At 38.8% G+C, this 27,780-nt stretch overlaps 1 protein-coding gene across 3 annotated transcripts in view; it reads left to right on the top strand.

Moving 5' to 3' along the window:
- Window positions 1-27,435, top strand: part of SGCG (sarcoglycan gamma) — a 78,294-nt gene extending 50,859 nt beyond the window's left edge. For all 3 annotated transcript variants that reach the window (XM_066381003.1, XM_066381002.1, XM_066381004.1), the window contains exons 4-8: window positions 2,251-2,338; window positions 6,163-6,282; window positions 19,853-19,925; window positions 22,298-22,421; window positions 25,554-27,435. In XM_066381003.1, the coding sequence (XP_066237100.1) occupies window positions 2,251-2,338; window positions 6,163-6,282; window positions 19,853-19,925; window positions 22,298-22,421; window positions 25,554-25,727 (579 nt within the window). In that variant the 3' untranslated portion in view covers window positions 25,728-27,435. The remainder of the gene's footprint in view (window positions 1-2,250; window positions 2,339-6,162; window positions 6,283-19,852; window positions 19,926-22,297; window positions 22,422-25,553) is intronic.
- The last annotated feature ends 345 nt before the right edge of the window (window positions 27,436-27,780 follow it).

Here is a 27,780-nt window from a genome sequence, read left to right as displayed (position 1 = left end):
AAGAAATGCTGTATATATGTTTTCTCTTTCTTACAGTATTCATAATAACATTTTTCCCTCTAGGTTACTTTACTGTAATAATACAGTATATAATACATATAATATACAAAATATGTATTAATCAACTATTTATGTTATCAATAAGGCTTCAGGACAACAGTAGGCTATTAGTAGCTAAGTTTTTAGAGAATCAAAATATGAGGATTTTTTATTGTTGGGGATGTCAACATCCCTAACCCCTGCATTGTTCAAGGGTCAATTGTATAGCTTCTCCAACTTTCTTGTTTAAATTACAGTTTATATTCACTATTATTTTGTATTGGTTTCAGATGTACAGCAAGTTGGTTAAAAAATTATGTACTTTACAGAATGGTTCCCACAATGTTTCAAGTACCCACCTGGCCCCATACATAGATAATCGTTATGTCATTGTCTATATTTCTTATGCTGTAATCTGCAGCTCTGTGACTTTTCTGTAACTACCAACTCATACTGCTTAATCACTTTAGCTTTTTCACCCAGGTTCCCAACCTCCTTTCCTCTGACAGCTGTCAGTCTGTTCTCTGTATCTGTGACTCAGTTTCTACTTTGTTTGCTTATTTGGTTCTTTAGATTTCACATATAAGTGAAATCACATGGTATTTGTCTTTGACTGACTTGTTTCACTGAGCATAATACTCTCTAGGTCCATCCATGCTATGACGAAAGGTAAGATTTAAGTCTTTTTTATGTTTGAGTAGTATTCCCATTTCAGATTCAAATTTGAAGTAATTTAATCATACCCATATATGAAGTGGCTACAGGGGAATCACTGAGAACTCTTAGGGCAGTTGTGATCTATATTTGGACCCCACCAACACATTCTTACATATGTAATGGTCTTTTTGTGTATCTCTCTTATAGCTCCTTATTTAAGTTGCATACTCTGGGGAAAAGATATCATGTCCTCTGTCTCTTTTATCTACTTCTTAAGGCTAAATACAATATAAATGATACATTGTTTTTGTCTAAGAATGTCAACCAGAATTCAATTCATATGAATGGAAAAATAAAATATTTCCCTTCTACCTTGCTGTCATTCTATAAATGTCATAAAATTTGTTTAAAAGGATATCACTAGCTAATGATAAAAACTGAGGAACTCAAGCACAATGCTTAGACCTCAGCTTTTGCACCTAGAAAATGGAAATGCCCCTTCTTCACAATGAGCATAGACTTGTTCATCAGACTAATTACTGTACTACTTATGAAGAAAATACTTACATGAAAGAAAGTAATTTTCTGTAAAACAAAACCTCCCATTCAGAACTGATACCACAGAAAACATTAACGTGAGAATAAAGCCACTTTATCTTTTAACAAAAAGCTCAAAAAAGGCATCCAATAAATTTTAAAAGCTCTTTTGCAATTATGACAAGTTTTTGCATTTTAAAAGTAACATGGTATTTATTAGAGAAGTGCTAACCATTTTCTGGTTTATCTTCATAAAGTATATTATGTTGGCTCAGTGGACAGAGTGTCAGCCCGGTGTATGGATGTCCAGGGTTCGATCCTCGGTCAGGGCACCTGTGAGAAGGGACCATCTGTTTCTCTTTACCTCCCTCAGAGTGGGCCCCAAGCGCTGAGAATACCTGGGTTGGTTGAAGTGCATCAGCCTCAGGTGCTAAAAAATAGGTTGGTTAATTAGAGCATTGGCCCTGGACTGGAGTTGCCAGGGAACCCCCTGGTCAGGGTGTATGAGGGAGTCTGTCTCACTGTCTCTCCTCTCACTTAAACACACACACACACACACACGCACGCACGCACACACACTATCATGTCCTAAACATAAATAGTAACAAATGAAATTTTAATTCTTTGGAAAAGAAAAAAACACATTGAAACTGTTTTTTCTTTTTATTGACTTTGTTGAGGTGACACTAGTTAACAAAATTATACAAGTTTCAGAAGCACAAACACATTAAAACTTGATTGCTTTAGATCTTCACCTTGAGATCTGATTTGGTGCATTGTAACCAGTATACACAAGCATAAGATTGCTCTATTTTATTAAAAAAAAGTTAATACATTTACTTCTTAATATAATATAATTCAAGGTTTTAAAATAATTTAATAAAAACAATGATTAAGATTATAGGATCTGTGACTATGGAGAATCATTTTGTATACATCTCAAATTTATATACAAATATAAAGATATAATCATTTTAAACAGTATACATTTGGCTAATTTCATAAATCCCTTTCCAGGACTCATCTCTGCTTCTACAGTCTACTCAGAATGTGACTGTGAATGCACAGAACTCTGAAGGAGAGGTCATGGGCAGACTGAGAGTGGGTGAGTCAGGCTTCATCAGCGTGCTTTGCATGTGTAGGTCCTTGAACAATGTGCTGAATGGGTAAATTTGTTTTTTCTTCTAAAGAATTCAAAGTTATTTATGAACAATCAATGTATCAATTTAGAAAAATATGCCGTGTTGATCAGAGAGAATAATTAGCACCACAGAGGACAATCTAAAAGTATTTTAATTAAAGTTATTTTGATTCTGAGAAATAAAGGGCCATTCAAGGTACAAGAAACAAATGATTATTGCAGAATACAAAAGAATCTCATAGAGACCAAAAAAATGCAGAAAGTAACCAAAGCAGTTGTCCTCAAGAGAACAAAGAGCCAAAAGTATTTGTTCTCTCTCTCTTCCCCCACCTCTCACTTTGTGCCTCTCTTGCTCTCTGCCAAGTACCCCTCACTTCCAGTGTGTATTTGCCCATCCCTGTCCCTTGGATATTATGGCTGCATCTGTTCTAACTCTACAGGACCTTTCGGACCTTTCTGGTTCTTCATCTGATTAGCTGTAGTTCTCAATATCGATCAACTTAGTTTTCAATTTCATGAATTCTAAATTCACAACAAAGTATTCTAATTGGCCCAACTAAGCTTCAACCAAATGCCCTTGGGGTGGGCTATGTACCTCCATCCAATCAGCTAAGACCAGGAACCAGGTCACATAGGAGTGAGGTCACATGGAATCTTGCACAGTGAAAAAACAAATTAGAGCAAAAAAATATATAGTTGAAAAATAACAAAAAGGCAACCCAGTAGGTAAAAAGAATGTGTATACATTTTCTACACTATTGAAATTCTATAGATTTGTCAAATCTAAGAGATTGGGTGGACCTTTAGATTATGGAAATACAAAGATGAGAAGTATACTTCCAACACAAACTGGTAGCTTTCAGTGTCTTTTTATTTTTTTAATTTTTAATTTTACTCTTTAAATTGTGTGTGTGTGTGTGTGTGTGTGTGTGTGTGTGTGTGTGTGTAATTGGGTTTATTGCAAGAAATGGTAAGAGAAGATGGGGTTGCAGAATAGAGGTTCTCCTACTGGGCTGACTCGGTGAACCCATCCACGGTGAGGATTCTATCTAGGGTCTTATATCCACCTTCCACATTCCCTTCATATACCATCACAGTCCTGGCAATGAGCTTCAGAAGTTCGCCATTACTTTGTAATTAAGTCTTCACTCTACAGGATTCCCGAGCCCTCGGGACCCAGCTGAAACAGCCACTCACAACCCGAAGCAGAAAAAAATCAGTGTCTCTCTTTTTAAATAGTTGTTTTTACAAAACAGAATCATGTTACATTGGAAATCATAAATATATGTTAGCCTGATGATTTCTTTTTATTATATAAGAACTCCATATTTTTATTATTTAAGAACTCTGTTTTACACAGAGTTCATATTTTATTAAACAGAACTCTGTTCTGTTTTAATCTTTGTATCTTATTCTACATAATTAATTGCATTTCTCTTTTGCTTAGAAGTTTGATCATTAGGTCCTGAGTTTATCCAGCATACATGTTTTTTTATTGACTTGACTGGACTGACACTGGTTAACAAAATTACACTTAGGTGCACAATTCCACAGCACATCATCTGTGCACTGTTTTGAGTGTTCACCATCCTAATGCAAGTCCCCAACAATCACTATTTATCCCTCCCAAGTCCTTCGCCACCTCCACCATCCCTCTTCCCCAGCAATGACCACACTGTTGTCTGTGTCCATGAATTTCTTTTTTTTCTTTTTTGCTCAAACCCTTTACCACAAACTCAGTTATTTTAAGAGATGATAATCCCTGTTATTATGGGTTTATCATTAGAGAACAGTTTCTTCTGAAGTGGAAAACATTTAAATTTAACATTCAATGCCTATTTTTTGGTAAAATGTGGGTGAAATTTATTCACTACTGTGTCTTTATTCAAGTAGCACCTCTGCCTGGAGCGCCTCCTCCCACCACCAGGGAACCATAAATTGTTTCTTGACGTCAGCTCCGACATCCTCCTGTTCCTGACCCACAAGGGGGGACCATGGATGATTTGTCAGGGTTCTCATTGAACACTCTCCCTACCTGTGTCATGGTATTTATCAAATTGTCCTGGAACAAAATGTATATGCTTTCTTTCTTTCACAAACTGTGAACTTTTATGAGTTGTGAGCTACATCTCACTCACTTGTATATCTTCAATTTTTAGCACAGAACCTTAAATATAAAAAAAAATGCATTAAGTTTGTTTTGAACAGAATGGACTCACTTTCCTGCATTTCCTTTGATCTAAATAAGTACTTAGATGACTTGTTACTGATAAAAAATGAAATTAGATTTATTTGTTGAAGATTTCAACCATGTTCATGACAATGGTTACAGAAAAAGTTGTCATTTAGTTTAACACCTTTAACTTTTATAAAACCTCCTAAAAATTATTATATGAACCTCCAATGAGCAATACTCTTTGAACTCTTACTGGGTAATTATTTCAGAGTTTTTTTCTTTTAATTTTATACTCAAATAAATTTAATATATCAGTGACCCAGAAGAGGTGAAGGATGACACTGAATCACTGGGTGACTGCATCTGGCTGAAAGCTCAGAAGAGCAATAATACAGGCAACTACTCACAAAATTAAGGCATGCTTCCTTAAGAAAAAGAAGATAAAACAGAGGGGAAAATGATTTTCACTTTATAAGTGATGTACATACGCACATTTAAATGAAGAATCATTGAATGGTTTTGAGGTACAAATTAATAAAATAACATAAGAATATGCTGGTGACCATGTTCAAAATGGATTTATGTATTAATTGAAAAGAATATATCTAATTTCTAGCAGGTATCCATCAACTTGAATGAGCACATGGGATCACCAGGACGCCTCCACACAAACCACCAGCTTTTCTTGATAAACTTGCTTTTCTAGTAGATAAGAATATAAAGCTAATATACAAAAGAACCAGGAAACACTTGTAGTTTTTTAAGCAAATGCTGAAAACTGAGTTCTAAAGAGATTAATCCATTATGCCGCCAGGGTTAGAAAGATTGGAAGCAGAAAGAAAAATTATGAAACATAAAATAATGAGTACTAGGTCTCATTCACTCCCTGGGGATACCAGTATCCCCATGGCCTGGCCCATCGTAGCACAGATTAAGCAGTTGTTGAATACAGTAATGATTTGAAAGGCAATGGGTCTAAAGCTGATATGAAGAAATTAAACTTGGAGGAGAAAGTGATTCCTTTGTCACTGAAATAAAAAGAAAGAATGAATGTGAAGAAAACAAAAATGCCTTAGGGCAGGACAGTATTTGAGGGTGTTCTTCCATGGTGATGTCTGTTTTTTTCTGTGGAATAAAAGGTGAGAACATTTTCTGAGGAAAAGGGCAGAGAAGATAATCTGAGTATAAAACATTTTCTGGGTTAACTTTAGCCATTAAAGTGAACCATTCATAAGATGCTTTTAAATAAATCTCACATTTCAGAATACAAAATATTTATTTTATATTCTGAATGCAAATTTAAAGAATAAGAGTAGCAGAATTAAATTATTTTTGGCAAGTTTCAAAAACCTGCAAAAATTGTTTTAAATAATTTATGCATACATATATTTGATATAGATTAGCACAGAGCTGACATAAATTAATTTTAATAATATAATAGATTTAGGCTTAAAATATTTAAGTTTAATAATAGAATAAAAGAAAACTATTGGTAACAAATACTAAATATTTAATAATTTGCTATTTCTAGATGACATGGAATGTGTAAAAATAGAGATTATGACACTGCATGTAGTAACACTTGATAATAAACTTTTAATTAATCCTTCAGGTCCCAAAATGGTAGAATTCCAGAATCAACAGTTTCAGATCAATTCCAAAGAAGGCAAGTCACTGTTTACTGTTGATGAAAGTGAAGTTGTGGTTGGTACAGATAGACTTCGAGTAACTGGTACGTAGTAGCTCTTTTAATTGAGATAAAATTGACATATTAGTTTCAGAAATGTAACATAATGATTTCATGTTTGTATATACTGTGAAATTATCACCACAATAATTCAAGTTAATATCCATTACCATCCATACTTGCATATTTTTTCTTGTGATGAGAACTTTTAAAATTTACTCAAAAGCAACTTTCAAATATACAATACAGTATTATTAACCATGAAACTATGCTGTAGATTATACCCCATGATTTCTTTAATTTATAGCTGGAATTAGGTACCTTTGGATTTCCTTCAGCCATTTTGCCCATCCCCCAACCCCACCTCTTGGAGTCACCAATCTGTTCTCTACATCTATGAATTCAGTTGGTTGATTTTTTGGTTGGTTTGTTTATTCATTTTAGATTCCATATATAAGTGAGATTATACAGTATTAGTTTTTCTCTGTCTGGTTTATTATAATTAGCCTAACACCCAGAAGATCTATCCATATCATCACAGGTGGCAAGATTTTCTTCTTTTTCAAGGCTAAATAATATTCCATATCACATCTTTATCCATTCATCTATAGTATCTCTTAAGAAAAACAGTATCCCATGGAGTGCAGTTCTGAAAAAGCAAATTGTACTTTTGGCACATTTATTCTAGAATCTTCCAGGCAGATAAGAAAAAATAGTTTGAATTTGTTTACTCTTCTTTATATTTTTTTTGGAAATTCTTTGGTAGTCTCCTAGAAGAATGAATCCTCATAAATCTTTACTCACTCTTCTTCCACCACATTGATACCCTTTGTCTCTCTCCAACTGGTGTAACCCAAAAGCTTATCATAATTTCTTGGATCATCTACACAATATTAAAGCATCTGGTTTCCACATCACTTTTGCAAAAGAACATTCTTCCAAGTCTTTTTTACTCTTACTATACCAGGTACTTGGATTCCCTATACTTTTACAAAAATAATTTCTTTCTTTGAAATAAAGATAAGATGGGTTTCTGATATGACTCATTTTTAGGACTGAAAAGAAGAAATTTTATTTTTAAAATGTTCAGAACATGTTCTAAATTTACTTGCTGAGCTGTAAAGACTAAAAGACATACAAAGGCAAACACTAGTTCAATGCATCCCAGTACTTCTATGTACTACCTTGAATACCAAGAGCAACTTTATTCTCTCACATATTGTTACCAATGCTCATAAATAAAAAAGAAATAATATTCCCTGATTTAAGAAATAGACTCAACTCTAACGCAAAGTTTTATGTCATATACAATGCCTAACAAAACAAACTATAAAATAATAACCTCTGTTGCAGCATACTATAAAGCAGTAGGTATTCTGCTTACTAAAATAAAAGACTTGAGGAAATCTAATTAAAGGAGATTAATTATTGTCTAATAAAAGTGGCCTCGGTGATCAGAAATCCACTGTTGCACAGCACAGGGAATATGTGTTTTGTAGATCTAGTTTCTATCTCTTCCTCAACAATTACTGCTGCATGAACACAGACAAGTTACTGTTTTGGCTGTTTTATCACTTTTAGAAGTGGATCTATAATGTTTGTCATACTAGTGTTCCTGGATTAAGTGGATTTATGTAGGCAAAGGACAGAGGTAAAGGGTGACACTGAATCCCTGAGTGACTGCATCTGGCTGAAAGCTTGGAAGAGCAATAATACAGGCAATAGTAGAGTATTATTGCATTGTGGGGCCATAAAATCTGTAGGGGAGATAGTCTAAGAACCAGTTTAGCTTACTTCAAACCCAAGCCATTCTATACAGGGCATCAGTGACATGAACTTCTTTCTTGCCCAGGGCTTCTTTCAAGCCATGATGTTAATTAATTAGTGAGTGGAACTAGTGAGAAAAAAATCGATAAGCAGCTATTTTATTTATTACCTACATGCATGGATCAAAATCACCTGGAAGGCTTTAAAAATGTACACTGTTGGGCTCAATCCCAGAGTTTCTGATTCAGTAGGTCTGAAATGGGGCATGAGATTCTGCGTTTCTTAGCTGGTCCTGCAGCACCAGAGGCCACATGCTGGGAACCACTGCCCCACACTGAATGGACCAGAGACATTGGGAGAAGCAATATGTCAGCAACATATAGATATACTCTCTGGTGCATATCCTTTTTAAAAATATCATATTCTTCTTCTCTTTCATAGTTTATTTTTGTCTCAGTCACAAATTTCTTCCAAACTCTTCTCTCCAGTGAAACTAACCAGAGCAAATATATACTACCTGCAACCACTGTATATTTTTCTTGCCATTATAATAACATAGAGTTCTGGTTGCTAGGGAAACCATGAGTGTTGAGTATATAAACAGTAAAAATTTGACCCCGAGTTTAACTCTTGTTAGTTTCCCAATTTATGATTAAAGAAATGCAAGATATTCTACAATTCTGACTTCTCTCCTTGTTTTCTACCCAAGGATGCAAAGTTTGACCCTCTCTATATATTATTGAGCTTAGGTTTTCTTTTTCTTTTTTTTTTACAGAGACAGATAGAGAGAGAGTCAGAGAGAGTTATATATAGAGACAGATAGGAACAGAGAGAGAGAAGAAGCATCAATCATTAGTTTTTCGTTGCAACACCTTAGCTGTTCATTGATTGCTTTCTCATATGTGCCTTGACCACAGGCCTTCAGCAGACTGAGTAACCCCTTGCTCAAGCCAGTGACCTTGGGTCCAAGCTGGTGAGCTTTGCTTAAACCAGATGAGCCCGTGCTCAAGCTGGTGACCTCGGTGTCTCGAACCTGGGTCCTCCGCATCCCAGTCTGACGCTCTATCCACTGCACCACCGCCTGGTCAGGCGAGCTTAGGTTTTCTCAGCCTTCACACTATTAACATTATTGGCTGGTTAGCATCTTTGGTGTGAGTGGAGGCTATCCTTTGCATTGGAGGACATTTAGCAGGATACCTGAGCTTTATCCACTGACCCAGTAGAATTCTTCCTCCTTCCCTCGTGATTTGTGACAACCAAAATGTCTCCACTCATTGCCAGACGTCCTATTTGGGGGGAGTAGGGGTAAAATCACCTCTAGTGGAGAACCACTGGTCTACCTAAACCTATATTATTTCTCTAGGGTTTATTAACATTTATTTAATATTTACTATATGTTAGTAATTAAGCTAAATACCTATAGTACAAAATAATTAAGACATGTTCCTTTTAGGTGATGTTTCTAATTCATCTGAGATGTAAAGCATTAATTTGTTGGACACAGTCTGCTAAGGAGCATAATAGATGCTTGGGCCAAGGGCTTGGAGAAAGGGGACAGTTATACTGGAGGGTGATGGGTGTTGGAATCCATGGGAGTCCGAAAGACCAGAGTAACAGGCTTTATTGAAAGGAAGAAAGGAACCCTGCCGGGCACTTCTCCTGGGGAGAAGAGCACCGGTTACAGACTAGGGGCGAGTTATATAGTGTTTGGGAGAGCCTGAGGGGATACTGAGGCAAAAGTTCTGGTATGTCCGAATGCTCCTCCTTGGGGGGCTTCGAGCATGTGGGTGTTGAATTAAAAGTCCTGATATGTCTGGAGCCCCTCCTTGGGGCGGCTTGTCAGCTTTTTGGAATTCCTCTGTCTCAGGGGCAGTAAGGGTGAGGTCTGACAGATAAGCGGAACATCAAGAGGGCAGTTTGGAATTCACGTATCTATCAATGGGAAGAGAGACAAGAGTAGCTCAGAGAAGATTTCTCCAGGAAAGAGAAATTTGAGCTAGTCTTAGAAAGATGCATAAGAGTTTGTCAGGAAGAAATATTAAGAATTATCATCCTGTACAGAGTGTCAGGCATGAATGGACATTAATAGACAATTGCTGAAAATAATAATGGAGAGGTTTTGTGAGAACCAGACTGCTGCCTCAGTAAGTAGATGAGTGCGTCTCTCACTTCTCAGTGCTTGGTGGGGTCCCTCCCAGCATCTTACAGTCACCTTTCATCGACCGGACGGTATTGCACAGAATCAAAAAAAGCAAATACAAACCGATGTGAAATTAAGTTGCAAGTCTTGCCAAAAAATGCAGGGTTTCATGAACCAAAAATCATGTAAAACTAAAATCCCTAACAAATCTAGTAACAGAAGAAGACTTGAAAATTCTGTCTTGCCAGCAACTGAAGAAGCAAAAATGAATACAGATGACAACCTGATTGGTACTTCAAAGAGCAATAATTTTAGTATCACAAGATTAAAATATTCACTCTTGGGAAGACTGACAATCCCTTCCATTTGACTGCTTTGACGGCTTTTTTACAATGTTAAATACTATGTGAACAATGTCATATTGTGTACTGTGGTAGGCAGAATTCTAAAGATCATCCCCAGTGATCTTGGCCCTTGTAGAATTCTCTCATCTCTGCGTGTGGATGGAATCTGTAAATATAATGAGATACCATTCCCACGATTATGTTGTTTATGTGGCAAAAGGAAGATTACCTGGGTGGACCTAATCTAATCTCATGAGCTCTTTATAACAGAGAGCTTTCTTTGGCTGGCAGTAGAAGGGAAAGTCAGAGACATTCAAAGCGCAAGAAGGCTCTGTTGCTTTGTTGATATAAGAAGATGGAGAAGGCCATGTGACAAGGAATCGGGTGGCTTCCAGAAGCTTAGAGGCCCTTGTCTGACAGCATGAGAATGGAGCCTTAGCCCCCAAACCAGGAGGAACTATAGCCTGCCAACAATCTGATTGAGCTTGGAAGCAGGTTCTTGCCCAGAGCCTTCAGAAAGAGCTCTGCCTGGCTAACAACTGGATTTTGGCCTTAGGAGATCCCAAGCATATAATGTAGCAAAGCAACCGAGGTGGACTTCAGACCTACAGAGGTATAAGCTAACAAATGGACACCACTCCAAGCTGCTGTGTCACAGTTTCTAACACAGAACTAGAAAACTAAGACACCCATTCCACAATTTCAGCTGTGTTGGAAAAATTGCACCACAAACAAAACTTGACCTATTCTTTATTTCATATGATTTCATAGTTGCTACAATGACAACTATGTTTTGTGAAAATAAAATACACTGAAAGTGTTTTCATAAATCTTAATTTTTCAAAGTAAATTCCAACTAAAGCTTTTTCTCCACTCTTTACTGGAAAAGTTTGGCTTCTGTTTTTAATGGACTGACTCTAAGTAGGCTTTGGAGTTTGTGGATCAGCAAAAGCAGTAGCGGTTCACAGCCAAGGAAAGGGAGCAATAAGAGAAGAGACAGTCAGCCTCACTCTGGGGAATGGGAAAGAGCATTAAATGCTTGCTTCACTTTTCTCCTTTCTGGTTACTTGCTCAAGTGCCCCAAGCACAGAATCTAAGGCAGGCAATGAAGAGGCTCCTTCTTTAAGGTGGTGCACTCCAAACACCCAACTTGCATTAAATCCTAATCTTGACTCAGACACAGTGTTTTCTTGCCATTCCTTTTGTCTTAGGTATGCAAAGAATAAGATGAAATCTCTCTTTAACTCTTAAACAGCTTTTATATAGACGTCAGTTAACTAGGAAACTGAAGAATCATTTTTAAGTCAAAATTATGGAGGACTTCAACAATTTGACCAACTCAGAAATTGACCTAGGCCTTTAAGCAATCTCATTTTTACCCTACAAATAGAATTGTTCATCAAGTGATCAAAGTTAGCATGCCTCTTTTACTAATTCCAGTTATAGAACACATTATTGGAATAGCATCCAAATGTCATCTTCAAAAAAATAAAAGTACTCTGTTCCACTGCTAGGACTGACTTCTGGCAGGTAATAAATTGTTAGTTTGGCTTCTCCAAATATATTTTAGTTCTCTGGTGTAAAGCCAGAAGCCAAGGCTACCATCAGAGCAGCCCGGCTCATGCAGGTTCACATTGGATTCGGACAGTCGGTAAAGAAACAACAGAGCCAAAAACTGATGAGCCATAGTCTTTAATCCTAGCTTGCACCTGGCGGGCAAGTAAAAAAACACACACTGGGCTCCAAAACCCACTCACATTCAGTGCTCACAAAGCCACTGACTTATCCGAGTTTCCTTGAATCAAAGGTTTCTAGCTCACCAGCCTTATTCTCCTCAGTTCCCCATCTCCTTCCTTATCCCAGATACAAACTCTGCACAAACTGGCATCTCACTCAGCACTCCGCCATCTTGGCTGCTTCTCCTGGCCACATGGCCTCTTTCCGCTCTCTGTTCTGCTCCCTCTGCTCTCTCATGCTAATCATCCCAGGAACCAAGAGAGCAAACTCTTGTTCTGCCCCCACTTTATACTGTAGCTTCACAACCTCTATCCAATATACAAAATAGGGAAGTCTCTAATACAAAGTCACTTCTCTGAGGCATGATTGGATTGTACCACCCCACATCAAAAAGGGTGGGAAAGGCTTAATCCCAAAACCAAGCCCCAGGCTACAAGGATTCTCAACACACATTAATATCACCTGGGCGACGGCCTCACGTGGGCAGCGCCATTTTTAACAAAGTGAGCATAATACATTTTATCTGCCCAACATCTGGCAATGACTTGCTGGGCTGGGTCCATTCCCTAACATTTAGTAAGAAAAAGAGTATCACGTAATAGTACCCATTTTTCATATCACTAATGAGAGAAACAAAATCTAGGGATAAACCAGTCAATTTATTTCTACCTCCATGTGCCCCTAAGCAGTATTACATAAAGTCAAAAGTGATTGAGTAAAAATGCTGAAGTCACCCACAAACTAAGCCACTAACAAAAAAGGACCTGAAGAATAAGATTTAACAATTAAAGACATAAACAGGAGAAAAGATACCAGGTACCTCAAAAAGACATGAAGACAGATACCTAGAAGTGTTAAAAAGTACTGCACCCCAGATTCTGAAAGGCACTGTATCTCATTTCATCAAGTTCACTTACAGACACCGAGTCCAGATAAGTTTTGAAGAGTTTTATTTAAAAAGGAAATTTTAAATATGCCAGCTGCATATGGGTGACATGCAGAATCTACAGGCCCAAATCGTGCAGCCCCAAAAATAGTTCAGGGGCTGTTTATATACCCCTGATCACACATGGGCGGGGGAGAGCATGACATTATGGCACAATCATTAACAAGATTATAACATTTGTCTAGGAGATAGATACACAGAAACATTAAGACTTTCAAGGTAACACAATCAAAGATATTTACAAATCTTTCAGCGTTCCTCTTCCCTCACTATCCTAGAGGTATTTTACTCTCAAGATTCCAGGAAGGGGGAGGAACTACAATCAATGCAAGGTGGTATGTAAATTCTGTCTCCTATTGAAAGAGAAGAAGTTTCTCGGTTAACCTTTATTTTGGATTTAAAACTAAATGACCCATTGTTCTTGTAAGCCAGAAACTTCTACATTCTTCTCCCTCCCCTCTCCAAAGGAGGGATGAGACAGGAAAGCCTGACCCTTCCTCCCAGCATATCAATATTATTTGCAGCTTTTTGGTATAACAGAAGGTGCTTTGAAGTCCTTTAAGCACATATCCAACACATTCATCTCTGAACACTTTCTTTCTTTTTTTTTTTTCAGAAACAGAGAGAGAGTCAGAGAGAGGGATAGATAGGGACAGACAGGAATGGAGAGAGATGAGAAGCATCAATCATCAGTTTTTCGTTGAGACACCTTAGTTGTTCATTGATTGCTTTCTCATATGTGCCTTGACCGTGGGCCTTCAGCTGACCAAGTAACCGGTTGCTCTAGCTAGCAACCTTGGGTCCAAACTGGTGAGCTTTGCTCAACCCAGATGAGCCCGTGCTCAAGCTGGCGACCTCGGGGTCTTGAACCTGGGTCCTCCACATCCCAGTCTGACACTCTATCCACTGCGCCACTGCCTGGTCAGGCTCTGAACACTTTCTGATGCAGCTCTGTGGACAGTTGATGACCTGGCTCATCAGTTAAAAATCTTTTTCAGCTGAAAGAAACAAAAACCCCAATCAAAACTGGTTTAACCTATAAGGACGTAATTATTTCACATGAAAAATCTAGAAGTAGGATTGCTCTAAATTAACTAATTCAGTGGGCCAGTAATATTTCACTCCTGCTTTGCTACTTGTCAAGTGTGTTAACACTCCCCTTTTAGTTGCCTAGCAGTTCCTTCAAGTCCAAGCATCACTTCCCTGTGTAATGACATCTAGCAAGAGAACCTTGATGACCTTTGGTGATCTGGCTTCTTTAAGTTCCCTTTCCAGGCTAAATTCAGCTCACATTAAATTACTTGCATTTCTCTTACTCTTGTCATTTAGCTAGAATTTATTTTTTCAACTCGATCTGATACACTATGATTTTTAGTGAGGAGTTTATTAAGACATCTGCATTCATTCTGGTAACTGCTCTCTTTGGGCCTTTCTGTGTGACATTATTTTATCATTTTTATTTTTTAATCTTACTCCATTTGAGTCTGAAATAAGCCTGGTGTAACAAGGGATACAAAGGGACCAGATTATGTAGGCACTTGTAGGACATTATAAGGCATTAGCATTTGTTTTAGGGGCAAAGGAGAGACATTTGATTCTTTTGGAACAAGGTACTCTTCAGCTTGCTATTCATTTTAAAATGAATACGACCATTACAAGGCAGGATATATTGTTTGGAGGAAAGAATGGAAGCAGTAAGACCAATTAGGATGATGTTAATTGTGGTACAGACAATAGATAATGGTGACCTGGCCAGATGTTGGCAATGGTCATAGAAAGAAGCAAATGACTCCAAACTAAGAACTAACATATAGAGACACATAGCTCAAATGGTGGCAGGCATCCAGAGAGGGAAACAAAAAGGAAAAGATTGTATTTGTATCTGGATGATGGCGTTATTCTCTGGGTAATGGCAGTACCTGAGGAAGAAAAGATTACATTTGCAAGGCAGAAAGAACTAACAGTTAATGTTTTAAATATACAAATTGAAGCTCTCTGTAAAAGAGCCAAGTCAAGCCAGCTATTGGATAAGTGAGCTGCCTATTGTCCATAAACTCCATATAGTCACAAATGTCTATTTATTTTAAGCAGCGGTCCCCAAACTATGGCCCCCTGAGGCCATTTATCCGGCCCCACCGCACTTCTGGAAGGGGCACCTCTTTCATTGGTGGTCAGCACGGCGTTACTCATGTACAGTACTACTTCCGGTGACGCGGGACACACGTGTCATGGCTCCGGAAGCATGTCATATGACACACATCACCAGAAGCAGTGTGAAATAACAGCAGAAGTAGGAAGAAAGGCAAAGCACTATAACCATTACTACACAGTACAATGGCCCCATACTCCCCCAAATGTACAACATAATGGCCCCTATTGTAAGGTATTTTTCCCTGCCGAGAAGGAAGGAAGAGGGCCGGAGCTGCAAAGTGTGGAATAACAGACGGCTTTATTGAGTACAGAGTGCACACCCCGCCCGGCAAGGTTCCCTGGCCCCGAGGAAAAATGGAGGCCAGAGAAGTTGCACGGATTAAACCGCGTGGGAGATATTTAAAGGGTCCCTCTAGGAAAGTGGAGCTACTATGACGTGGTGAAATTTCACTGGCTGGCAGATGATCACTTCTTTCCAAATGGTTCCTGGGAAGCTTCCTTTGGCGGGCTTGATTGTGGGCGGTCCTAACCAAAGTGGGCAGGTCTGAGTTCCTACGTGACCATCCTCCATTATCCATCGACCTTACACCTATAACCTCTCTTTGCCCAAAAGTCTCCCCCCACATTACTACATACCATGTTTCCCCTATTATAAGACCCTGTCTTATATTAATTTTACCCCCAAAAGACGGGGGGGGGGCTGTCTTATTTTTAGGAGGTGCTTTTAATAGGGGAAACATGCAGCAGTGGGCTTCCCACAGAAGAGGCCCACCGCTGCTGCTGCAGATGTCCAGGACGCTGTATACACAGTGTCACAGGCTGATCACCGCCATCCCTGAGTACAGCACTGGAGGCAGAAGCAGCTAAATATTTCATCACTGCGAGCAAGTTTTCAAGTTGCCAAGCTAATAGCATGTACTGGCAGACCATTTGTGGAGGGAGAATTTGTTAAAGAGTGCCTTCTTTCTGTTGCCAAAGAGATGTGTCCAGAAAAGGCAGACTTATTTAGTACAGTTAGTCTTTCAGGATCTACAATTACGCGAAGGATTGAAGCAATGGGAGACAATTTGCATCAGCATTTTGAAGTCACAGAAGAGCTTGCTGCACTACAAAGCATCAAAGGAACAACTACGAGAGAGGATATCTATGAAAAGGTTTCCCAAACTGTGAAGGATTTGGAGCTGGACTGGGCTAAACTATCCAGTGTGACAACTGATGGTGCGCCTGGTATGGTGGGGTCTAAGAAAGGAGTAATTGCTCACACTAATCAAGAGATGGACAAACGTAACCATTCTCATCCAATAGCCATACACTGCCTCATCCACCAACAAGCGCTATGTAGTAAATCTCTGAAGTGAGATTCTGTTATGAAAATTGTGGTATCTTGTGTTAACTTCATTAGAGCTAATGCACTAAACCACAGACAATTTCAGGAATTTCTGTCTGAGCTAAATGTTGCCTATGAAGATGTTCTGTACCACACAGAAGTCCATTGGCTGAGTCGAGGGAGAGTTTTGAGACATTTCTATGATTTACTTCCACAGATTACAGCTTTTATGCTTTCAAAAAACCAAGTACCAGAGCCCAATGATGCAGAATGGAAATGGCACCTCGCCTTTCTGACAGATGTAACAGAGCTACTCAACAGTTTCAATGTGCAACTTCAAGAAAAAGGGAAGCTCATCTGTGATATGCAATCACATGTGAAAGCATTTGAAGTAAAATTAGGCCTCCTTATCAAACAAGTGAAGGAGGAACATTTCTGCCATCTCCCCTTAATTCAAAATCTGTTAGTGGAAAAACCCTTGATTGCATTCCCAAAAGAAACATGTGAATTCACCGGAAAAGTTGCAAAAGGAGTTTCAATTCAGATTTAAAGAGCTTCATCTCCATAAACAGGACATACAGCTTTTCTGTAACCCATTTTCTATTGACATTGAAAATGTGGATACAGTTTACCAAATGGAACAGGCTGAACTGCAGAATTGTGACTCTCTGAAAGACACATTGAAGTCAAGCAGCTTGCCTAATTTCTATGCATCTCTCCCCTCTGAGGCATATCCCAATCTCAGGAACCATGCACTCAAAATGGCAACCATCTTTGGCAGCACTTATGTCTGTGAACAGACTTTTTCCAGAATAAAACATCTGAAATCTCCAACCAGATCTAGACTAACTGATGCACACTTGCATCACTTGTTACGACTAGCAGTGACAAATATGGAACCGGACACTGACCATCTCATTAGCGAAAAGCAGGCTCATAGTTCCCACTGAAATACTGGTCAGTTTGTTGATTTAAATTTACTTGTTCTTTATTTTAAATATTGTATTTGTTCTTGTTATTTTTTTACTTTAAAATAAGATATGTGCAGTGTGCATAGCGATTTGTTCATAGTTTTTTTTATAGTCCGGCCCTCCAATGGTCTGAGGGACAGTGAACTGGCCCCCTATGTAAAAAGTTTGGGGACCCCTGATTTTAAGGTTCAGGCCAACTGCATTTTACTATGGAAAGTCATCACTGCTACCTTAAAGTAATTCCCCTCTGCTGATTACCCTCAAAATAACTTAGTTGCACATCCCTACTAGCACATTACTTTCTATCAAATAGTATTTGTTATTTATATGTGATAAACCTATAGTGTGTTGAATTCAAATCACAGCCTTGCTCTTTAGCTGTGTAACTTTAGGAAAGTTAATTAATGTTTCTGTTCTTCAATTTCCCCCTCAGTAAAATAATCTCACCTGCCTTGTAGAGTTCTGAATATTAAGTCAGTTAGATACAGCCAAGAGCATGTCACCGTCACCTTCACACCTCTGCACCCCCACTGATACTGTGTCTTGTGTATAATTAAGTTCTCAGACTAGTGAAACAGCTGGGGAGATACTGACTCCAAGAAATTAGAAATTCAATTTTCAATATTTAAAATTTTTGAGTTTTCTGTAACTTTTTAATTAGTCTTAAGAAGCAAATCAAAACTGGGGAAAAAATATATATCCTGCAGGTCTGGCTGCCTGACACCATGAGAACTAATTACACGACGCAGGTGCTGATGAGAAAAAAAGCAGTTTTTTCAAGTGCCGGCCACCTGAGAAGATGGGGGACTCCTGTCCCCCAAAACCCATCTTCCTCTTCTGGTGCAGCCAAGGGTTTTTATAAGGGGAGAGAAGGGAGATCAACAAAAACAGAACAAAGGAATCAAAAGGAGAAGGTTGAGTTTTCTGCTGAAGGGGGTGGCTAGTGAAAGCTAGCTCTGAGTGTTCAGAAAACAGACTGAAGACCACACATTTTCTGGAGCTGGGGCATCTGACAGTAGATGTTCATTCCCTTGGTTTTTACAGGAATTGAAGCTAGCAAGTAGCTAATGAACTAGGGTTTTTGTTCCGTGTGACAGATTCCCACAGTCAGCCTTGAGCGAGAATCAGAACTGCAATTACTGTGGTGGGAGCAGTAAAAGGAGAGGGAAGGCCTAGGCCAGGGGTTGGGAACCTTTTTGGTTGAGAGAGCCATGAATGCCACATATTTTAAAATGTAATTCCGTGAGAGCCATACAACGACCCGTGTACGTTATACATTAGCCAATAAAAATTTAGTGTTGTCCCAGAGGACAGCTGTGATTGGCTCCAGCCACCCGCAACCATGAACATGAGCGGTAGGAAATGAATGGATTAAAATACATGAGAATGTTTTATATTTTTAACATTATTATTTTTTTAATTAAAGATTTGTATGCAAGCCAGATGCAGCCATCAAAAGAGCCACATGTGGCTCGTGAGCCAGAGGTTTCCGACCCCTGGCCTAGGCTCACATTTCTCCTGCTGATGCTTATTCTCCTTGCTCAAATGCTAACTCTGGATGTGCGCAGCCAGAGGGGAACAGGCCTTTTACGTGTAATGAGAGCTTGGCCAGAGGTGGAAGTACAGGACTGATTATATACTTGTGATTTGTTACAGGATATATAACTATGATCACTAAACTAGTAATACCAAGTCATGGTTCTAAGAGCAACAAACTAAATTTAACATTTTACAGAAATTCTTTTGTAAGGTTACTTTGTTAGTACATTCTCACTTAGTTCTATTTCATGGCTAGTCAGATTAGTTTCAGTAAATCAGTAATACAGAATATTTATTCCCAGTTACAAAATGACACAAGATACAATTTTTATACATAAAATCTAGAGAATGAGTCAAATTACCAATACCTAAAATATATTAGCTTATGTAATTTTCCACTGAAATTGCTTTTTTTTTCAATTTGAGGGCTAATATTGTTTTCTAGATTTAAAATAAGCCTGCGTAGTTGGAATTGCTTTAAAAATCATTTTTTATAGGGACCTACTGAAATTCTGGTCTCTCTGGAAAAGCAAGAGAGCATTTGTGCCTATTTGTTTCTTGCAACTCAAACATCTACACAAATTCAGAGACAAAGATCAGAACGTACTTACGCTTTAGTGTTTAGTTTGTTTATTCCATGTGGTATTATTTATTTTGCTTTTGTAAAATTATGTATCTCTGTTTTTTGTTTAGGGCCTGAAGGGGCTCTTTTTGAACATTCAGTGGAGACACCCCTTATAAGAGCCGACCCATTTCAGGAGTTGAGGTAAAAATTCTGTTCAGGTATAAACACACTCTCTTATAGAAGACACCGGAATAGGTGTTGGAATAATATTGTAGCAGTAGTTCTAGTTTGCTTTATATTCCATTAGTTGTCTTTATTCTCATGACTTTCTGCTTATAAATGGTCATTACTTACCAAAACTCAAGGGAGGTAAAAGTCCTGATTCTCCACTGTACTGTCTCTGTGCTCTGGGCACCCACCCTCCCTCTCTGCTGCCTGCTTCATTTCGGGCCCTGTACTTTCCCATAGCCCATTCCCACCTTCGTCTGTTCTTCTTTAATCTGCCCATCACTCTAAAACCAGAGGAACTTGGCCAAATGCAACTACGCATTCAAGTTTCATTGATCCCCTCGTCCATAGGAAGGTTGAAAGGCTCCTCCACTGGTCGCTCACAGCCCTCCATGATCTGGCCTCCTCCTACTGGCTCTCAGGCCTCAAGCCCTCACAGCACCTCCCACCTGATGTGCCCTGTCAGACGTGGGTGGCTGCCAACCCTTCCCCCTCCATCCTTCCGCACAGGTTGCTTGTCTGCCTGGAGTGCCCCTTCCCTTCTTCCAGTGGAGACCTCATGAATCTCTGCTTCTCCCTCAAGTTTCAGTTCACATGCTGTGGGTTTATGATTCATGGATTTCAGAAGCAGTAACCTGTTATAAGGCACAACATAACAAAGTAGCCAATTTATGTCAAATCCAGCTGTGACTGTGCAACCTATGTACACTGTTTACTCTCTCCACCACCCAAGTGGACCCCTGAGGGATTTCTTCTTTGATCTATTACCAGACTCCACTTTGTCATATGAACTCTAATCAATAAAAGAGTTATATTTTCATTATATTTATTATATGAGTTATACTTATGCTCATATTTCATTATATGAGTTATATTTTCTCCTATTAATTCTTACCATAAACTGTCCTTCACTTTTATTTCTAGGCTCAGTAGCATTACTGTTCCTGGCCTAAGGAGTGAAAATCATTCTTGAATATCCTAATGACCTATGAAAACACTAATGTGGATTTTGTAGGGTTAAGATCATGATGCACTTATAAATATATACATGTTTAAGTATCACTATGAAAATTTTAATATTTTCTCAAATGGTCGTCATAGTCAGCTATTGCATGTTTTAAGAATTCTTGCAGCACACCAGTTGAAAACTGCTGAGCTAGATAGACTGAGCTTATCTAAAAATACCAGTGTTTCTCTGTGACTTAAGCTCAACACAATTTGACCAATAAATTCCATGAATGTCTCTAAATGTGTTATCATACTCAAACTAAGATTTCAAAATGGTTAACAGAACAAATTTCACATACTGAGATGTATCTAAGAATATGAAACTTTGTTTACTATAACGAATAGTGATAGACAAAAATCTTGCCAATTAAAGGTGGCAACCATTTAATTTAAAACTCTATCAAATAAATCTTCAGTCAGTTTACATGAAAACTATCAGGGTACTTCTCTCTTTTTATCATTTCCCTTTCTCTCTCTACTCACCTTCACTCTAACCTTACCCTACAGGAGGATACAAATCCTTTTCTATCCTGTTTTTCCTCTAATAGATCTTTAAACATTTCAATCAATCAGGATTTCAAACTTGGGTTGGATTGGGTTGGAGCAACTGAAAAACTTTCAAGTGATCACATTGTGCCATCTGGTGGAAATTTATTGTTTTCTAGGCAGAGACAAACAAGAGAATTTTTCTGGTCTATATATCCCTAGGACTTCTGCATCATGTTTGACTTAATCACAACAAGATTCTGTGACAGTTTATAAAAACAAAGCCAGCTGAGACCAGTCTCCATCCTGTGTATTAAGTCTATCGGTTCAGTCTTTTTCCAAAAGAAATCTTTGTTGCCTGTCCTGTAATCTTCCCAAGTTAAAAAATTAAAAAAAAAAAAAAAGAAAAAACCCAAAAGGTCAAACTTACATTCCAGTTTATAAACGTGCAAATGTATGTGTTGCCTTTAAATGTCTTCTTTTCCCAAACAAGTTTTTGTTCTCTCTATATATAGTTTTACAAAGTTATTCACAAATAGCATCTGGTGTGGTATGCCAGGGTGCTTAACCATGCCATCTGAAACTGCTGCGTAGGGTTAGAACTCTCTATAATGTTTTATCTGTTTTTAGAGGATACTAATTTCATAGACTCTCACTGATAGGATGTTAATTTCTTTACTGCACATTATTTCTGGATTTTTCAATTAATAAGATACCTTTATTAGCATTCAACAATGATGTGAAGATACTCTATACCTTATTAAATTTTCTGTGCTAAGCAGTTTGTTGAGATATTCCTGGGTGGCATTCTTTTTAATACTATTTTCCTTGGTGTCTTTCCCTCATCTCAGATTGGAATCCCCCACACGAAGTCTAAGCATGGATGCCCCAAAAGGTGTTCATATTAAAACTCGTGCTGGGAAAATCAAGGCCCTTTCTCAGATGGACATCATTTTTCATAGTAGTGATGGAATGGTGAGTTCTAAAGATCAAGCTCCTACTGTATGTCCTAGCGAAACCCACTCATGTCCATAAGGTATACGTATATGAAATTTATGGTAGTTTGAAAAGAAACATTATGGAAAGCATAGAATAGAAAAATGTTAAACAAAGGCAAAAATAAATTTAGCATTGAAAGAGGTCCAAGAAATTTTAAAATAATTCTATATTGGATCCAGGTAGCTTTTTTTAACTGGTATTATTGTCATCAAGTCTCTTGTTATTTCCAGCTTTGAAAAAGCACTACAGAGTCTCAGAGTTTACAGAGAACATCAACTCTGCCATTTCCCAGTGACTCGACTTCTCTCAATGTGGCTGTCACTAGGAGTGCCTGTGACAATCACTATCTGTTACTGTTCAAAGAGCTGGGGGCTTCCTTAGGTCAAATTATAGTTAAGTGAAAATAGTCCTTTAAAAGTCAACTACAATAGGATAAAAGCTGGTACTTCTAGTCCAGAAATACAACATCCCTGAAATGGGCCATAGTTACAACAGGCTATGAAGCAACATGCTATTCAACACTGATTGTTATGGTGCTAGGTCAGCTTATCCTGATCACCGCTTGAGTCCAGGAAAAGTAACAGGCCTTCCTGGGCCTATGTTCCCATATGTCAAATAAGGGAAATAATATTTGCTTAACTATGTCACAAGCTTCTGAGACACCAATATGGTAATATGGGTGACACTGAAATTATATTAATTTGACTTTAAAGGAAGGTGTAGTTGAGGCAACAAGTGGAGGCCATGGGAGGCAGCCTATGAGCATAGACAGAACCCATTTGACAAACTGAGTGGAATGTAAAAGTCTTCTGGCAAAGCTCCTTTAAAGTTTTAACTTAAAAAATTATGATAGCAGGAGCAGATAAATGCAAAAAATGAAAATCAAGAATTTTTGAATCTTATTATTAAAGTATAATATCACTACCTACTTAAAATGTATTACCATGAAAAAAATTTATACTGACTCTAAGTTTTAAATAATATAACATTTTCTCCTATGAATTAAGTGTCACTTTATAAATAGCACAGCTGGACTCAGAAAGTTTCTCTCTCCTATTACTGGGCCAGTTTAGAGTAAAGCAATCTCAGGCCTCTCACAAAATATTGTCTCATAAAAGCGAAAGAAGATGAGCAAGGAAGTGGGATGTGAACTACCGGTGACTACAGTTTGAGGGAAAAAAATAACAACTAGAAATAAATTTGCTGATTATCTACAAGAAAGAAGAGAGGAGAAACAGACAAGTTAGAAAAAATCAAAAGCACGCAGGGAAAAGCAAGTGCCCACAGAACCCAAAGCATTGTGCAATAACCTAAGCAGGTTCTGCTTTTTAAAAATAATCCCCAGATCCTGGCCGGTTGGCTCAGCGGTAGAACATGGGCCCGGGTGTGAAAATCTCGGGTTTGATTCCTGGCCAGGGCACACAGGAGAAGCGCCCATCTGCTTCTCCACCCTACCCCCTCTCCTTCCTCTCTATCTCTCTCTTCCCCTCCCACAACCAAGGCTCCACTGGAGCAAAGTTGGCCCGGGCGCTGAGGACAGCTCCATGGCTTCCACCTCAGGCACTAGAATGGCTCCAGTCGCAGTGGAGCAACAGCCCAGATGGGCAGATCACCACCCCCTGGTGGGCATGCCGGGTGGATCCTGGTGGGGTGCATGCAGGAGTCTTGTCTGTCTGCCTCCCCGCTTCTCACTTTAGAAAAATACAAAATAAATAAATAAATAAAAATAATCCCCAGTTGATTCCTTAATAAAAAGAGTAAACTCTGAGAGTCCCAGACCGCAAGGATAAAGCTTAGCCTGTAATACCACTAATGGCAGCAGTGTCCCAAGAGGTACGGTAGCCTGCGAACAGCAGTTTACTAAAAGGTTGGGGTTCACAGTGGTAGAGCGTTGGCCTGGCGTGCAGGAGTCCCGGGTTCGATTCCCAGCCAGGGCACACAGGAGAAGCACCCATCTGCTTCTCCACCCCTCCCCCTCTCCTTCCTCTCTGTCTCTCTCTTTCCCTCCCTCAGCAGAGGCTCCATTGGAGTGGAGCTGGCCCGGGCACTGGAGATGGCTCTGTGGCCTCTGCCTCAGGCGCTAGAATGTCTCTGGTTACAGCAGAGCGACGCCCCAGAGGAGCAGAGCATCGCAGCCTGGTGGGCGTGTCGGGTGGAACCCGGTCGGGTGTATGCGGGAGTCTGTCTGACTGCCTCCCCTTTCCAACTTTAGAAAAATAAAAAAATTAAAAAAAAAAAGGTTGGGGTTCAGGATGAGAACCACATACAATAGAGAAAGAATTGAACTTTGTTGGCAAGAAAGAGCATTACACCTACCCACAATGTACTTTCTTTCTAATAAGAGAGCACCCTAACATGACTAAGGCTTGGCACTCAGTGTGACAATTTTTATGCCTTTGATTATCAAAAAAATTTTCCAAATTTCAACCAATGGTCGTTCATTTGCATTTCAGTTTAACTCAACTATAATAGGAACACAGAATTCAGTAGCTCTCATTTAATTTTAGTTGGTTTTTATCTGTGTCTATTGCTTTTCTATATCTAATGGAAGGCAGTGGTTTCAAATAATATTTTAAAATTTAGGGAAATGGTTGATAGCTAATAGGATGAATTTAATTGCCTTTCACAGGAAAATAAAATCTAGAAAAATTCCAAAATTCACGGGTAAAAATTATTTAGATGAACCTATTTCTGTGGCTTGTAATTTATCCCAATGGGAAGAAGAGGGTTTAACGTAAAGTCAAGGTGAATGACAGGATAATGTGAATTGGCAAAAGAATTTTATTATTACTTCTGTCAGGAAATTCTGAAAGGTATTTCTGGGAGTAGAGCATTATAAATTTCATTAGCTCAACTAGCAAAATGGGTAGAAGTAAAAATGACTTCCCTCCAAAATGGAGAAAGAATTAACACCCTGCCTGGATGTAAAATATAAATAGGCTTTAAAAGGTTCAGGTAATTATAATATGACAAGTAAAACCAGTTGCTTATTTCATTTTCAATGCAGAGAAAAAACTAATTTGTTTAGAATATTTTGAGAATATGAATCTTATGCTTATCGTGATCATTCCTCCTTTACCACTTCATCTCTCCTTTTCTCCCCAACAGCTTCTGCTTGATGCTGAAACTGTATGTTTGCCCAAGTTGGTTCAGGGCACTCAGGGTCCTGCTGGCAGCTCACAGAGACTCTATGAAATGTGTGCGTGTCCAGATGGGAAGCTTTACCTGTCTGTGGCTGGCGCAGTTACCACATGCCATGAGAACAGTCACATCTGTCTCTAAAGCACCCACATCTTCCATGGAGAACAGTGAATTTTAGAGTACTGACCTCAAGCCTTTATACTTAGAGCAACTTGACACCCGGAAAACTGAGATGGTGGATAAAAGCAAAAGGACACACTTTCAAAAGGAACTCAGAAAGAAAATTGTGTCAGTGAAAGTGTGAAGATGAATAGTGTGGACGTTAAGACATAAAAGTCAAAGAAATATCAAAGAATGTATTCCACTAGATTGAACCATGTGAATTTTCTTTTCCTTTCTTGTACATGTCAATCTGTGATGAAATACTGAACTGCTGTGTAGAATTAATTTATGATGTTCAACTGTGGATATCTAACTCCCCATAAAAGTAGCAATTGTTCAATATGTACTAAAAATGCCCCCAAAGTTCTATGGGCTGCTTCCATTGTATCACTCAAACCTGTGAGTTTTCTCTTCATTTTAATGCAAAGTATATCAAGTTTGACAAGAAAATCTTCAGGTTTTAAAAGGACTTTAATTAAGGTTGATCTGATTTTCAATATGTAGCCAAAGGAATAAATTATGCAAAATCAATCATGCTTTCTTTATAGTCAATAAAAAATCAACCTACATTTTCCACAAACTTCACAGTTTGACCATCTTTCTTTAATACTTATAACTGGCTGAGGTAGGTGTTATTCTCTTCAAGTTAAGGGTGATAAAATACGGTTCAGGTAGAACAAATGACAAGGTCATAGAGGATCTACTGGAACTTAAACTGTGACCCTACATTTGGACAGCTATTTTCTCGTAGAAAAACTTGGATATGTTGTTTCACTTCTTCCAAAACACCAATCTACATGACAACTGTGTAGATGGAATAATAACTCTTCTGACAAGTGAAGAAACTAAAGTCCAAATGGGTTTTGTCATCCACCAATATCAAACAGCTTAGGCAGGGGTCAGGAACCTTTTTGGCTGAGAGAGCCATGAACGCCACATATTTTAAAATGTAATTCCGTGAGAGCCATACAACGACCTGTGTACGTTATACATTATCCAATAAAAATTTGGTGTTGTCCCGGAAGACAGCTGTGATTGGCTCCAGCCACCTGCAACCATGAACATGAGTGGTAGGAAATGAATGGATTGTAATACATGAGAATGTTTTATATTTTTAATATTATTATTATTTTTATTAAAGATTTGTCTGTGAGCCAGATGCAGCCATCAAAAGAGCCACATCTGGCTCGCAAGTCATAGGTTCCCGACCCCTGGCTTAGGTAGTAGGACTCATAACTGCCCATCCTGTGTACTATCTTTACACAATAGACACAAGGACTGGATGTGCCTTCATAGAATCAGACTCTCAGTTTGTGAAAATATATTTAGTACCAATTGGTTGTATAAGTTGCCCATAACCCAAATAGGACAACCTACACCTATACACCTATGAAAACAAGTTAATTGTATGTAAGCCACTCAATTTTTTTTTTCTTTTCTTTCTTTTTTTTTTTTGTATTTTTCTGAAGCTGGAAACGGGAAATGGGGAGAGACAGTCAGACAGACTCCCGCATGCGCCCGACCGGGATCCACCCGGCATGCCCACCAGGGGGCGACGCTCTGCCCACCAGGGGGCAATGCTCTGCCCACCAGGGGCGTCGCTCTGCCGCGACCAGAGCCACTCTAGCGCCTGGGGCAGAGGCCAAGGAGCCATCCCCAGCGCCCGGGCCATCTTTGCTCCAATGGAGCCTCGGCTGCGGGAGGGGAAGAGAGAGACAGAGAGGAAGGAGAGGGGGAGGGGTGGAGAAGCAGATGGGCGTTTCTCCTGTGTGCCCTGGCCGGGAATCGAACCCAGGACTTCTGCACGCCAGACCGACGCTCTACCACTGAGCCAACCGGCCAGGGCCTAGCCACTCAATTTTTAAATGTTCTTCATCACAAACAGTGGTTGATTTTGGTTTGATGTTGTTTTGTGTTTTACCATTTGCTATTGTTAGATTCAGGGAGTGCTGATATGCTGGGGCTGCCAAGAGTGTAACTATTGAAGGAACAGGGAGTGCTGATAGGGCCCCTGTGACACCGAAAACAAAAA

This window comes from Saccopteryx leptura, chromosome 4, assembly GCF_036850995.1.
Source record: "Saccopteryx leptura isolate mSacLep1 chromosome 4, mSacLep1_pri_phased_curated, whole genome shotgun sequence".
Lineage (NCBI taxonomy): Eukaryota > Metazoa > Chordata > Mammalia > Chiroptera > Emballonuridae > Saccopteryx > Saccopteryx leptura.
This window is presented reverse-complemented; position numbering and strand designations above follow the sequence as displayed.